The sequence below is a fragment of the Mercenaria mercenaria genome, chromosome 13, assembly GCF_021730395.1.
Source record: "Mercenaria mercenaria strain notata chromosome 13, MADL_Memer_1, whole genome shotgun sequence".
In the NCBI taxonomy this organism is placed as follows: Eukaryota; Metazoa; Mollusca; class Bivalvia; order Venerida; family Veneridae; genus Mercenaria; species Mercenaria mercenaria.
This window is the reverse complement of record NC_069373.1, coordinates 67,725,686-67,742,078: the sequence shown is the minus strand read 5'-3', so window position 1 is coordinate 67,742,078 and position 16,393 is coordinate 67,725,686. Positions and strand designations below refer to the sequence as shown.

The window sequence follows — 16,393 nt, the reverse complement described above, 5'->3', positions numbered from 1 at the left end:
CACACGCTCTTATTTTGTCTGAATGCTCTCGGTCATATAACAGTTAACTGTAATCTTATATTTTTTGATCGCGTTTTTACCTGCAGACACAAAAAATATACGAATTAATATAGCCATGCCGTTAGATGAACTGTCGATCATGACGAATATGACTCATATTATAGAACGCTCTTACAAATTTTGATTTGGTAAACAACATTTTTCTTACAGAGAATGATTAATTTAGTATGTTCACCTGTTTTATGTCATTTTTTTTTATAAATTTGTATTACAGAATATTTCGAGTCAGACTCGGATAAACAATGTAGGAAAACCTCGCCAATTTGTCTCCAAGTTATACCTGTCTGCTTGGGCATATTTCCAGAGCTAATAATCGTTCCGTCAAAAACAATAATCAATCCATCAAGTCTTCCTAAGTCAAGTGTCCTCATTATCCTATCCAATGTACTCATAATGCTGTAATATATTGTAGACTATAAATTACTTTTCCTCGACAATCTAATGACATAAAGCTTGCAAACGGGCGACCAAACAAGAATTTCAAAGTAATAAAAACAAACAACAGCACAACACGGAATATAACTTTAGAAATTTTGTTGTATGGTTGGGTAACCTCTATCAAAGTCATTTCCAGATGACTGCACAGTTAACCATTACCCTGCTATATTTCTAAAATGGACTAGTCCATCATTCAGTTTGGGCATTAACACTTATTATTCAAAGGTGTGTTCACTGAAAATTTACTGACTGAATAGCGAACAGTGCAGACCATGATCAGACTGCATGGATGTGCAGGCTGATCTTGGTCTTTACTGTTTGCAAAGGCAAAATCATTTGCCGCAAGCTGGCTAAAAGTTAAAAGTGATATCAAGTCCATTTATCCAGTATCATTATGGCACAAATACTGGGACGAATTAAAGTTTATATTTATTTGGCTGTCGACTGTCCTCTCACAACAACAAACAAAGATCACACAAGTTGTCAGGAATTTTTTCTAAATAGTGTTAAAATACACTGGACCATTTGACTTAAACGGCAATTTAGGGCGCCCCATATAGGCTCACTACATTAGTCTGGTTACTAAAGAAATCGCAGAATTTATATATTTATTTCTTACTTTTTTCATATATTTATAATAGGTGAGAGACATAAATGTAATAGATATTCGAATACTGTAAAATCATCAATCATTAATGGGAGATGAACTTTCGTGGTCTTCAGGGTTAGGTCAATTCACGAAGTTGAGTATAATGCGTGTACATTGTAAAGTATAAATCTACGAATTTCAGTCCCCAACAAAATTGCCGAGTCGGCAAAAAACATGAATTAGAATGCTAATGAAAGTGAAACCAAGCTTGATAGTAGAGCAACACACATGGTCTGAACACAGAAAACAATAATAGTTTACGTTATGAAGAAATGGTCTGACCATGAACCTGGACTGGCGATTCTTATCAACAGAAGCAGATGATTAAGACCCTGGTTAACTACTGGTGAGTAACAAAATATTTTGGTAGCTGTATCTACCGGCTTCTGGAAAGAGCTGATATTAGTATTAGTCATATGTGATTTCTCATTCTCACTTCTCCTGGCTTGTTACATAGCTCATTACCTTTGCACAGTACTCAATGACAAGATACATATCAACAGATGAACATTAGGCCGGGCATTAACGTCAACACCGGTGTTATCAATAATATCTACTGGTTTTTAGGTGTATCATCAAAGACGCGTCTGGTTCTGGAGCCGAATTAATTGACCTCTGGTCATTTTGGATATAAGATAGGTTGTTACGACCTTAGAACGAACTTTTTGTCCGGCTACTGACTAGATGTTTTTTCTATGAAAGCATTTTACTATATAGCCGTCTGAAAAGCCTGAAAAGATAGTCCAAATTCAAATAAGGGTCTGAGTAAAGAAAACCTAGTTCAAGGTATAGTTGTTAGGGGTTTTACGAAATACTTACATCTAAGGGGACGGCCATCAGTGGGATGTGGACTGGCAGAAAACAAGCCAATTAAAATCTAACGCAAATTCCTTCCTGAAAGAATATCCTAAAAACCCATAACCTTTCTTATTTTACTAGAGACTATATATTTCTTATCAACGTCATTTGCAAATTCTTACATATTTTTAAAGAAAATGCTTGTAGCTGTCTAGGTCAGTTGGCTAACTTCTTTGCACCATTAAAAACACACACTATTTTGACTTTTATAGTTGGTCGTACTTCTAACTTGTCAGTCTTCGTAACCATATTCAAGCATTTACTGTAAGCAATTTGCATATACCATCAGTACATGTATACTGCTTCTTTATTTTTGAATACTGTTTATAAAAGTTGAAGAACAATTAGATTGGGAAACGAATTTAAATTGCTGTATCTTCGAAATGAAAACTGCATCCTTTATAAATTCCAGTTTTAAAGTAAACAAAACTTCTTGCCCATGTTCTGATTTAAATATATGTAAATCTGACCCAAAACTGCCCATCCCGTCCCCTATTTTCTGCTGGTCGTCCTCAAACAAAGGTCACTTGACAAGAATATCATAAACTCTACATGAATTTATCTTTCCCGTTTCCTATCGTTAGTTTTTGGTCTCTCCATATAATCAGTGATCAAAACCGCCTTGTTCTCTGCAAGTAACCGGTAGCAACCACTCTCCCCACCAATCCACCCAACCAACATGAATAAGTTTAATCGGACGGAAGGATTTACGCGCGGAGTCCACGTTTCGCCATGAGCGAGTATCGAACCCGCACACCGCTCAATTCAACAAGTTTGCCCGCTCTACCTACTAAGTGACCGGATGCCGATCAAAGTAAGTCTTTACCTTAAAACAATGTTACTTTTTTCACAAGATATTGAACTACAGTCTTACGTGAATATTATTAACGAATAGCTTGTTATCTATACAATATTTCTTGGCATCAATATTTAAGAAGATCCATCTGTATAGAACAAAACACACTGTGTGGAAATATCTCAACGCTAAATTCTTTTTAAAAATCGTACAACTTGTTTTGTTCGTTTTGTAGGGTTCTTATTTCGTACTGAAACAATTTCAGATAATATGCCGACTTTCCAGTTTTTGATGGCCGATTAAGTTCCGGGTAACTTTCCGGAAGCCGGATGGGAAATTTCTTAACCTGAAGGAATTTGCACCCCAAGACCCCAAGCGAGGTTTCGAACACAGTGATGAGGGGTAAGTGATTTAAGGGCAGTTAACAATAGGGAGAAGCCGATCAAATTGTTCAAAGAAAGTACTACTAAGTTCGAATGTCCAAATAGTCTATGACCATTCTGAATACCTTTTGCGCTATGTCATTTAATAGCTCAAAGTATTATTTTTGTATTATTTTTTTTTGTTCTTTCATCAAAGTGGTTTTTCATATTAATGTAATAAAAATCTGGTATAATATACTCGGTAAAAACAATGTTACTGAGATGATGGGTGCAGGACTGGGCATAAATTGATTGGAGAACCTAAGTACGGAACCCGCCATGTTAACAGGCACATCACATCGCGTTAAGCAAGAAAGTCGCTGTAAGTTATTTGCAGAGAACATGTTTTATACTAAAAAGAAAACGAATCCAGGTTTAACTGATCGCCGTATTTAACTGAAATACTTTTGAAAACCAACAAAATAAACGAAAGTATACACAAAAGTACACTATAAGTTCAACATGTCGCCACTTTACACCACAATGCACGAGTTTCTCTGTTATTTCTCAAGGTTAATGTACTTTCAAGACTTGGCTCCATTTACCCTGAAGGCAAGTTTTCTGTCAGTAAAACACGTATTTCAGCACAGTTTATCGGTTATCAACAAACAATCCGGAACATTTAATGTCTTGAACCATAAACAGCAGACATTCAACTCAACAGAATTTCTCGATAAAAGAAACAAAAACATCCAGAATCTTATAGCATAAGCAAATGAGAGAAATTCAAAACAAAAGATTCGTGTGAATCCTTAAAGTGCATCGACCTGTTAGGAAAGGTAGTGAAGGGTATTTTTTTTTGGGGGGGGGGGGGGGGGGATGTTCAAACAAAAACGCACGTCAGTTATATACGGCATCGTACTTTTCAATCATTTCTGCGCGTTCTCTTTAGCCTATAGAAAAAATAAACTTTAATATTAATAATAATAAACTATATAATAGCAAGTCACCTTAACTTGGCCCAGAAATTCTACCCCTGAGTAATATATACATAATAGTGACCTAATGTACGACCACCTCTCCCAGTGTCCAGCGGAATAAGAAGCCCCGATGAATGCAAATCGGTTCGTGTAGATTTTTCAGCCTACTCTCACACACTTGAAGACGAGAACCTTTCTGTTAACACACATTTCCTCATCTGTTAAACACCTCCAGAAAAGTGACAAGAACTAGAATACTAAATTACAATGTTACATTGTGGCTTTTATGTGAAGTGAAAACAAAACAAAAGGGGTGATGGATCGAGTTTGACGTAAATTCCAACACTCTCAGTCACATGTTTTTTTTTATAATTTCCTCAGACAAGTGGAAAACTCTTCAATTAATAAAAAAGCACACTTCACGCCCGACATAAGACCTCATACTCTTACGTTGAATTGTCAGACATTGATGATATTTCGTCTTCCTCTTGCGCAGTTACTGTCGAACAACAATACCAAACTGTCACATACAGAGGAATCAAAAATACATGGCCTCCGTGGCCCATTGTTTAATGTCACTGACCTCCTACTAATGTAGGTTCGAAATCTCGTTAATGATAAAGAAGCCATCCATCTGGCTAACAGAATCTGTACATTTGTTTATAATCACTGGCTTGATAACATCTTAAATTTAATTTATAAACAACATCATAACTAGAGTCCACAAACTAAATTGTTATATAGACCAAGTAAAATCATTGCCCACTATCCATATTTCATCTTCAAACAAATGAATACACTGAAACGAGTAAAATAATGAAAAGGCCACAAATATAAGTGATTGTAATATACACTTACGAGATGGTTTTCCGGTCGATAGTCAAAATTATAACCCGTTATCAGAGGGAATATTTCATTGTTTCGGAACCTGGATAATAATTTTGAGAACTGGTCTGCAGGTCGTTCAAAAGAGCTTATTACATGACATCAGATATAAATTTCAATAATTTTTTCATTAAGTTTTGACTATAGCCCAACACAGTTTAGTGTTAAAACTATAAATAGGCCAATAGCGCAAAATCTGGACCTGTGTTTTATATAAGGTGTCCTGAAATAATACCTTTTATGACACTTTCTACAAGAATGAAAGTTTTCATGGACACAATATAGATTAAGTACTCCTTTGGGGTTCCAATGAAAACTTTACTGGATAATTTTTGGAGAGTCACTCGATTGGCGATTAATGTAGTTGGCTTCTGAATTTGGAAGAACATTCAGAAATATATTCACAGTATGTTGGATAGGTTCCTAGCTTTTTTCTACGTTGCATAACTGGCTATAGGAACCAAATATTCATATCACAATTTCTGTTATTTTTGTTTTCTGGATGGTGTTATTTAATCAACTGTTTATACTTCACCATTCATTAATTTTCAATGAGAGGGGTTCGTGTTACGCTGACAAACGTTTTACAAATATATAAATAGTGAACTGTTAAATTGTTAGCTTGCACGAGGTATTTTAAAAGTACCTAAGTGGTCGGCTATATTTTCCCTTGATTTTATATATAATAAATACAATGAGAAATGCATTAGCTCGAAAATGGTCCAGGAATCTATAATTATTAGATGCTTTCTTCAGATGTTTTAATACATAAAATGTGTAAGCGTGTTTTTATACCGATTCTATCAAACAAGTTGAATAAATTGAAAAAAATACGCGCTTCTAACGAGAAGTGTATAAGTTCAATAATTCAATGCAAAAAGTAGACTAACCACTAGACTGATAATAACGAAATTTATAACAAAATTTTCTGACTTTTGTATTTTTATTTCTTTTATTTAATGTAGTAGTGACAACTGTCAGCCTAATATTGATATTCTCTGAGAAGTTATTGTATGGTATGAACAAAAGATATAGACTTGTTATATTCACAAATTTAAAAATAAAAGTTATCCATCATAGTCTACGAGCTAGTCTGTGCAGAAAGATAGGAATGTAAGTCACTTTATATTACGAATCAGCTTTTTCTTTCCTATTAAATGCAACGGCTTCTGGACAACGAATTCTATACTAGAAGCTAAGTGAGCGTCAACATGTTATTTTGTAAGTGTAATATTAAAATATAGCATGGTTATATTTTACTCCCACAACGTCAAAGAAGTGATACAACTCAGTTTAAAGCTAGTGATTCATGCGCTCAAAATTTCTTGTATTTTCATCTATTATAAATGTTATTGCCCAGGTACTGTATTTTTGTTTCGCAAAAGAAAGTGACGCGCCCAAAATCCGTTTTTTAACCCTCGTATAAAATTTTAAAGCTCTATCTAATATGGAAGAATATGAGTACGTTTTAATGAAACACGGCAATAACGAAGTCACGTCACATATTATCCGGCGCCACAGAGCCCACGAGAAGGAGCGATACCATATTTGACCTATTAACGTACTTCATACATTTTTATACAAGACATTTCATGATCAAAATTGTATAAAAGAATGATGTTATACTTACTTCGCACACTCTGAATGGGTTATTTAGTGCGAAAACCCTCGCTGTTTTTAATAAGGCTATATGACGTTAACGTCACGTTTACCTGTTATTTGACGTCAGTCATACGCCAACAAATAGTGCTTCCATGGTTCACCTATTTTTCAACATAAACGATATATTAGAGCCGTGATAATATTCCTTATGCGTATACCATCTTCGTCACATGGTTCTACTATACTGCCTTTTTATTGAAAAGCATGTCATATCATTGTTTAAAGGTAAGCTTATTCTAAAATGTCATACATTATTCGACATATTGTTTCAAGTAGAAGCATTTCCTTGGCAACGTATCTATGAAGCGATTTTGATCTATAAACATGCAGACCTCGTTTTCAGACATCTAAGGTAAAGGGTCAAAACTGACTTTTAACACCCATAGTTTCTATATCATTATATAGTTTTCTGAATATGAACATCTGTGAATATGATTATATAGTTTTGTATCATTTTTCCCATCTATAAACGTTGATATACCCTTGTGGATAACCGACAGATAAAAGCGTTGCGGCTGATAATAAAAACATTCTAAGAACTCGTAGAATGGAGATATGTGCCTGATATGCATGTTGAACTTGGTCTATCGTGTATAGATGGAATTTTTGCTTAGTTATAATAAAAAGCTCTACAGTCGTGAGAAATCATCAAAGATATGTGAAAAATATGTGCAGTTTGTTTTAACAAATACAATGTTGAGTCAAAATAATCTATAATTGTGTCGGTGCGACGTTAAACCCAACAAAATAAATAAATAAATGAGACAAAATAAATGCATTAACATTAATTTGAAAACAAACAGATGTCTCTAGTTTTTGTGAAGATTAAACATCCAGTGCAGATAGATCTACTAGATAAAAAGAAATGGTGCTAATCGACTGATAAAGGAAGATCCCAAATTATGTTAAATAAACAACAGTATGGAAGCGCGTAGGTAGATAGATGGGACTTTGTCCCGATAATAGTTTTGTCGAATGATATATTCCTTTCAAATAGTTGTTACATAATTGCTCTAAACTTTCAGACCCCATGGTTTTCAAACGCTCGACCCAAACTCCACCCTGTTGTAAAAAGGCTAAGTAGCCGAATCAAAATTTTGGAGGCTCGTTATCCCCTCTTTTCTTGTCTGTAATGAGACCACCTGCAATATCGCCAATATTGCCTTTCGTCTGTTCCGTAAAGAAACCAAACCTAAAACCTCTATAATTCCCGCGATCTCTTCTTTGAAAAAGATAAAAAGCAAGGATGCCGTAAGATGGCCGAAACTACAGTATAGAAGTCGAGCCCGCTACTTCTGTTCATAGTGGTTGGCACCTTGTGAAATAGATTAGTGCTTCCTTTATAGAACATAGAAAGTAAAGTTTGTAGCAAAATAATGAACTAACATTTAACTTAAAAGGATTTGACCGGTTTAGCTACCTCATAACGCATTATAATAAATATCATTTTCCACATAATATAATTGAGCCGTGCCATGGGAAAACCAACATAGTGGGTGTGCGACCAGCATGGATCCAGACCAGCCTGCGCATCCGCGCAGTCTGGTCAGGATCCATGCTGTTCGCTAACAGTTTCTCCAATTCCAATAGGCTTTAAAAGCGAACAGCATGGAGCCTGACCAGACTGCGCGGATGCGCAGGCTGGTCTGGATCCATGCTGGTCGCACACCCACTATGTTGGTTTTCCCATGGCACGGCTCTAATATCAACGCTTATTATTTTCTAAACACATTTTTAATTAAGTGTCAAAACACTTACTGAACTGATCCTGTGAGGATAATCCATTTCCGACACGAGATATAGCTTGAACAACGTCCGATCGGACAATGAGGAAAACAAAGACTATTTTGTGCTCAAAATACTTAACTTTTGCTTTACCATAACATCCCTAATTTCCTGAGAAGCACCCGAGATCATTCAATTTCTTACATTTGATACAGTAGTCTGGCTAGAGACTAAATAATCTTTTTTCTTCTTCTTCTTCTTTTTTTTCAATCATTACACTCTTATAATTTTGAAAAGAAAAGAGACATAATTAAAACAAAATTTGAATAGCCGCAGGATATTTCCTGTGAACAAAATACACTACTGATACAGTTCCAAATTAATTGTGTTTTCTAGAAATCCATTTTCTATATTTAAGATGATTTATATCAGACTATATAAAAATGCAAGTCCGCCACTTAGTCCTTGAACACTTATCGATAAAGCATCGATCTTTAAAATATGAAAGATATCGCCAAATGCGTGAAAGCTGAAATATATATAGAGAGAAAACAAAATAGCTATATTACACCAGCCAATAATTTATCCACGTGCATCTTTTCCGAAATGGCGCACATATTTCAATATTTATGGTATCGGAAAGTGCAAAAGTTCATAAAATCTAATCATCTATGTGCGAAAATAATAAACATCAAATAACTCTATGATTATTTGAAACAAATATATTGAGAAAACCCATCAACCGATTTTACGACCCATTAGCTCTTTAAAGAATTTATGAAGGCTAACAAATATAAAAATGACTGAATAAATGTACTTTAAATTAAATTACAATACATTTGTTAAGAGTTAATGCGGACAGTTTATAATCCATCAAGAGCTTGCAGATACCTCCTAAGATATACTAGAGAAAAAGTTCTTATAAAAAGAACAACACTATCTTATAAAAAAAACCCCCCAGAAAACAAAGAACTAAAACAAAAACTCACATTATCTGAAGAATCCATTACACCTGGCCGAAACAAAATTTGACACTATAAGAAACAAGAACAAAACTTTTCTGGAACATCAGTTTGAAATATCAAATCAGTTATCACAGAAAAAAACGTTACTATAGCAACGAAATTAAATATGTTTGATAAGTATTTAGAGGGAAGAGCTCCAAGAGACTACAAGAGATTATGCGCTTAAAAAGTACGTTAATACGAATTATCGCCGCAGAGTGGGGATCTTGTAGCAGTTAACGAATGTTAATTTGTTGGAATGCATGGTCTAATTTTAAATACCTTCTATGAAGGGGTAAATCAATTTCGCTCAGCAGGTAGGTTCTGTTAGAACGTTCTGGAGTCTAGGAATGCCATTTTTCAATGAACCGAAAATAAACAGAAAGGCTGAAATGTTTGGTATTACTGTGTAGTTGCCACGCCTACACATTTATGTCGGCAACTTCAAATGCATTAGGTCTACGTTAATTTGATTTCACGAGACATATTTACTAAAACTTTGGTGTAATCTATCATGCGAAGAAATACAGAGTGGGTTAACATTATTGATTGAAGTCTGAGTTGGGAAACTGCTTTGACAGCATTGCTGTAGTGCACTTCGTACATTTTCGAAAACCTTTACTTATAACCAACTGTAATAACGATTTTGGCACTGTTGAGCTTCTGTTGCCCATAATCGTACGGACAGGGCTTAAAGGGACAGTGTTTGTTCCCGGGGCATACTTCCATCAAGGTAATAAACGTTAATTTCGCTAACATGGAAGTATCTAAAGATGGATTTGAAAACAAGCTGTCCAAGATCGAAAAGTGGCACTGTACCATTGCAGTATAATATCAAAACGTTTTACTAGTTTTGAAATTCCTGATTAAAATCAGCTCTTGATATGATCATTAACAATCCAGCTTTGCCAGTTAGCGCACTAGTGCGGGGAGTTAGTTTCTAGCAGTGGGGTAAATTGACTATTGTTGCTGTTTGTTTGGTGTGTCTTTTTCTTTTCTTTTATTTTTTTTGTTCGCTAGTCATTACTGAATACATATTACGCGAGACTGCTACCTGTACTAGACGTCCGGAGAGGTAATTACATGATAAGTGTATATTGTCCTGATGCAAAAAAAACACCATCGTCGAAAATTCGGCAGCAAGGCTAATCTCCGTCACAACCCGACCACGGAAGCCCCAAGTTGAATTAAATATCAGAGTCGCATGACATTTGCCTATTAGCTCCTTGATAAGTAATGAATCAACCATACCATCAGCAGATCTTTTAGCACTGCCTTACACGGTTTTTTTTGTCGAGTTTACAGGCCCATTACCTTAATCTAAAAATGAGATTACAACCAGAGACAAAGTGGAAGGAGAGAAAGATACATTGTACATAGCCTGCTTCATTATGTATGAGGTCACGGGATTAAAAATACGCGACAATGAATACAATTAAAATACAGAATTATTCACAAACAAAGACAGTCTGTTTCAAACCTTAATGACAAAAATACAAATTTTAACAATACCGTGAATCACCCTGTTTAAGTATCTGTTTTCAGTGTAACAGTTTCCTTTTACATTTAAAGTTTTGTAACGACGGAGAGGCTAGACACTACGCTGATTAAAAAGAAAGTTATAAAAATTAAAAGCAAATATTCATTTATAATGTAATTTTATGTAAAGGATTTAATAAATAGTATATTCTGAAGATTCTACCCAAAGAAATAATGCCCGGAGGGGTACCTGGGGTCTTCCCCCACCCTCAAAAGCTGAAATGTAACCATCTAAACTAAAGAGTTAAACCAAACAAAAACAAAAAAAAATATCATCTGACAAAGGCTTTGGGCTAAAACAATGCACAACAATGTTTAAAAAATAAAATGAAATCGATTATCGTTAGCCTTATTTTACCTATGTTTTTAGCTTCGTATTTACTTCAACAATAAAAAACTCATCTTATTGTGTGAAGCACATGTGCACATGTGTACTGATTTAGATCCCAAAATACTGTTGATATTGTATTTTATAAAATTCGACTCGTGAATTTTTCAAATCGATTATCATTAGCCTTATCATACCTATCTTTTTCGTTTAACAATAAAAACTCATTTTACTTTGTAAAGCACATCTACATGTATACTGATTTAGATCATCAAATACTACCCTGTCCCGCCTTGTAAAATCGTTAGGTCTTTGGTCTCAAAACTTGTCATATTTTTGCTCAAGTATGAGGGACTCTCTCTAACATATGCAGAAATGAAACATAATATAATATAAACTTATTTATATAAGTCTGCGAGATTTAGAACAATCTGATCTTTATAAAAAATATATAGAGAATTCCAGATTTTCCCCCTTGGCACAAGTCTACATTCTTCGAGTTCGTTTCAGTATATAAATATTGGACCTTGAGCTAAATGAGCAACTCATTTATAGTTTTAAACACACGATAATACTGAGTACAAAACACCACATCCAAACATTCTTTTTTTTTTCTTTCCTTATTCTACTTTTAGAATTTTTTTTTAGAAATATTTAAATATGATGCAATATATTTCAGTGTCCAATGAATTTTCCTTAATCTAGTTAATATGTATACTTGACTCGGCTTAAAATACCTCTTCAGTGTTATTTCTTTATAATTTAATTTTTAAATCATACCGACTTACAGTACATTTGTAGTTTAAAAAAATATAAAATAAAAATCAGAACTTAAAATGAGTGCGAACAAAAAAGAATACTTACGCCTTGTTGAAGTGGTCTGTAGAACATCTGACCCGTCGCCATTTAAGATCCCTTTATATCGAGTCCCTAATATTTCAAACTGGCCGAATTCGCGCTTTATCCAAAAATGAAAAGTTGATAAACCCCACTGAGCTTGAGCGGATATTTTACGAAAAGCTTGTCTTATATAATGAATCCTTGTTGATATTTAATATTTGTGAACAAATGTTGAATAATCTAATGTTGAACAATCTTCCTATCAAATTGAAATATAGACAAACTGAAGTGAGTTAACAATAGTATCGTTTTAGTGAATAAAGTAAAAAAAAAACACACACAAAGTACTCTGTGTTATTGTAGAGTAAATCCAAAAAATGAGCACAAAAGACGCCTTGAAACAATTCAAAATCGTAAACAATGGCTAAACTCAAATTTTCAATAATGGTTATTACAAGAGGAGTAGATTGGACTTTGTCATCACATAAATACTAATAATACAGCACTGAAGTGTCCATTTAATACAGGATCCTTATTTGTATATTCATTATTTCGCAAATTACAAAGTCATGTTAAACACTTGTTGAACATTGTAAATAACATGTAGAGATTGATCCTCCCGCTTCAGACTCTTAAGAAAAAATAATTATCCATAAAGAAGGTTCTTAACACATTTATTTCCCTGTTGTTTTATAAGAGAACTGAGAAATAAAATAGTATCCCGAGAGCGTTAGAATCAGGAAGTTACATGAAACTTCTGCATGTTAATACTAAATCATAAATTTGTGAGAGCTATCAGATGTTTAGTATGCAGGCACGATATGCTCTCTAAGTACTCATAATGACTATAACATCTTTTCTTCGCGTCTGCACGTGTTCATAATTTGCCAGAATATTTTGCGCATGCGTATTCATCTTTTGATGAATTTTGTTTGTTGGTTTGTTGTTTGTTTTGTACAGGTGTTGAACAGCTGGACTTGATATAAATCATGTTCTTTGGTTAGGTCTAACTGCGCACTAACAAACAATTTTAGAAGTATTTTTATTTCAGAGTTATTTGCGGAAGATAAAATGTTTTGTAGAATAATATACTAAAAAGTACATAGAATGCTTTAATTTTGTACCGGTCTGTCGGCAACGACTCCAGCACCTTTAATTGTCCCTTAGAACCTTAGAATTAACAAGCTTGCATTGACTGTGGACAATAACTAGGAATATAAATATCAGTTGTTCAAGTCGCAGTAGTTTCCCTTATATATGGTAAAATCATACGATATCCCGTTAGGGCCATCGCTACATAATATGTTATGGTGAGTTCGAAACAACAAAAAGAAAACAAAACGACAATGGTGAAACAACAAAATGTAAAGCTCTCTCACTGTTTTACTTCTCTTTTTTCAGCCTATTTCAGCTGACACGAAATAAAATTGAAAAATGGACCTATAAAATAAGTATATTTATGTATTCACTCAGTTATATTAAAATTTCTGTTATTTAAATTGTCACTGTTAACCCTGTTCTCTTTAGGGGGTTGATATTTGACTTGTCGCACTAAAACATTTTCTCATGGGTCCATCTACATCTTTGTTTCCTGTCCTTGGCTTTCTCTGAGGCTTTGTCCATTTTCTTCAATGTCTGTCAAACAAGTATTTCCTGAAAAAATATCCTCGCTGTCTGAAATATCTTTTTAATCTTAAACGTATCTACGTTCATTCTCCAAATATTTTTGTAGACAAAAAGAGATTAATGTATTTTTGAGCTTAGAATAGTTAGGCACCTCAAGTACATTCTATTAACTATGTTCCGCCCATTAATCTTACTTTGTTATCAGTATTAATTTCGTATTATTATTATTATTATTTAAAGTTTCTTTTTACGTAACTGAGTATTTCAGATGATATTTTACCAATAAAGAACACCAACAGAGCTTGAATTTTGGTTCAAATTACCTCATAACCTTTATGCTTTATAGAACCTTGCTTCAACTGGCATACTTTCATTTACTGTAAACCGTAAAGGCTTCGGCAGAGTCTTCTACATCTTCAACAGCGGGACACACGAGCGCTCGAGATGCGCTCAGAGTAAAAATATGAAATACTTCTTAATATGTTATAATTGTCACTAATGATATTAAAATATGAATTTTCTCTAAAGTTTGTCGTCATATCATTTGAAAGCGAGAATGGAGGATAATGTTGTCATGATAAAAAAGAGCACCAGACTGAACAAAGATGAAATAGTCATCACACTAGTCTCTATTTCTGTTTACGTTCTAGTTCAACAGTAAGTTATAAATAGAATGGAAGCATAGACGTTCTATAAATTAAGTCTTGCGCGATTATATTCCCTTAATACTCTCCGCGTCCGCCATTACACCACTGCTGATAAACAATACGACAATATTTTGTGAAAATCAATTGATTACGCCGAATTGACGTGATATTTTGACTAAATGCCATATTATAACAGTTCAGGAAAGCAATGTGTTGCAGTAGGATGTAACAATAATCAAAAGAAACTGTACAGCTGGCAAAATTCTGATTGTAAAGTTCATACTGGGCAAACTCACAAAGACTGTCCGTGTCTTCAGATTTACAAGATGCACTATATCCCAAAAAATCCGGATACGAGGCGTGCTTGGCTAAAAGCTATAAACAGTAAGGACTTCAATCCATCGACTGAAGCAGTGGTAAGACCATCAAAACGATATTTTAAAAATGAGAAACAATCGAAAAACTGTATGATTTCGGATAACAAATATTCGGATACGTTCAGATACAGCACTTCATTTCCGTACTGCTGTTTTGTTGATTAATCTTGTGAGGGTGATTTGTTTGTACCAGTTACCTAGTCAAAATAATTTGATGTTCAGATTGTTTTATATTTTTTGAAAAACCAAACTAATGGAGGATAAATCTAAGTACACAGTTGTGTAAAGTTACCAGCGTTATTGCTTGCTCATGAACGCAACCAAGTAAAGGTAGAATTTGTTTGACGGGGTCTCTTTGTGACAGACAATGATATATGCTCTCTAGTACCGGTAAATAGGAAACCTGAATGCATGTATACAGGAACACTGCAGCTAAAGGACCAAAGAAATAACAATAAAACTAGTAAGATTGATGTGAAAATGAAGTTCTATCTACCTACAAAAATGTTGTAGAAGAATAAAGAATTAAGACTTCGGTGTTAAAGGATAAGTATTTGGCGTTTGTTATAGGTAAAAATTCATTTACGAAAGTAGTTCTCGAACATCAACGGCATATTGTGATCGGTAATATTGTGACCCCCTAACGTTGCATTTTAAAAAGTGTATTTCAACGGCATAAGGATTACCTCCACCGAAAATAAGTTCGGTAGAACCAGTTCTCTTGTATACAGTGTCTTTATAAGTACCAGGGGATTGCTGGATTACGTCGTTATTGATAATGCGATGATAAAATATGACAAATTTGACATGCCTGTTCGTCATTTGAACACCACTCACCGAACATTGTTGCATTTTACTACGAAACCACTCGTTTTCTAATAATATAAAATAATGGCGAATAGACTGATAGTGTGGGTACATATTCCATAGGCCTAGCCATTTAAGTGGAATGTGTATGCAATTAAATACAAGAAAAAAGTAAGCCTGTCAAAATCCGCCATGTTTTCTCGAGCTTTGACGGACAAATACGCTCGGTCTGACGTAACGATCGCTGTGTATTTTGCACGCATTTCAGCTCTTATTGACTTAAGAACAGTCACCAAAACAGCAATTTACAACGAATTTAGGATAATTTCTATGTTGCCTAACCACATGATCGTTGTACTGATTTTGTAAACAGCTGAGCCAAAATAACAGTTAGAACAAAAAAAAAAAAAAAAAACATTTTACTGTTGAAAACTAAGAAAATAATAACCAACAGAACAGATTTATTCAAGCTATTTTAAAGCGACTTTTTCACGCTTTACTAGTAACCTAACGCTTGCATTACATCCATTTTATTCAGAATGGCATGTGTAGTTTAATAATGTTTGGTTCATAACTTCTATTATTAACCCTATTACTCATTGCAAGGAAAAAACACTTACTTATATTGTATCATGTAGCGGAGCGATATATTGAGAAAATTCCTTAGAAAAGCGTGGAACAGTTCGATGTTCGTCCTTTTCCAATATGGAAGCTAACGAAGAAGGTAGGCGAGCTGACGTCATCTTTAAAAAAAATTAAAGGTTAAATCTTTTTACCGTAATTAAAATGTTCTTAACCCACCCTCCCGCC

General features: G+C 34.3%; 1 protein-coding gene across 4 annotated transcripts in view; it reads right to left on the bottom strand.

Annotated features, from left to right (window-relative positions):
- LOC123528544 (testin-like) overlaps positions 1–12,967 on the bottom strand; it is a 30,962-nt gene extending 17,995 nt beyond the window's left edge. Inside the window, exon 1 of one of the 4 annotated variants that reach the window (XM_053522160.1) lies at positions 12,151–12,967. In XM_053522160.1, coding sequence (XP_053378135.1) covers positions 12,151–12,192 — 42 coding nt within the window. In that variant the 5' untranslated portion in view covers positions 12,193–12,967. Of the gene's footprint in view, positions 1–8,448; positions 8,671–9,404; positions 9,456–12,150 lie in introns of those variants that run through there. The other 3 variants (XM_053522156.1, XM_053522159.1, XM_053522158.1) reach the window with 3 other exon arrangements.
- Positions 12,968–16,393: the final 3,426 nt, after the last annotated feature.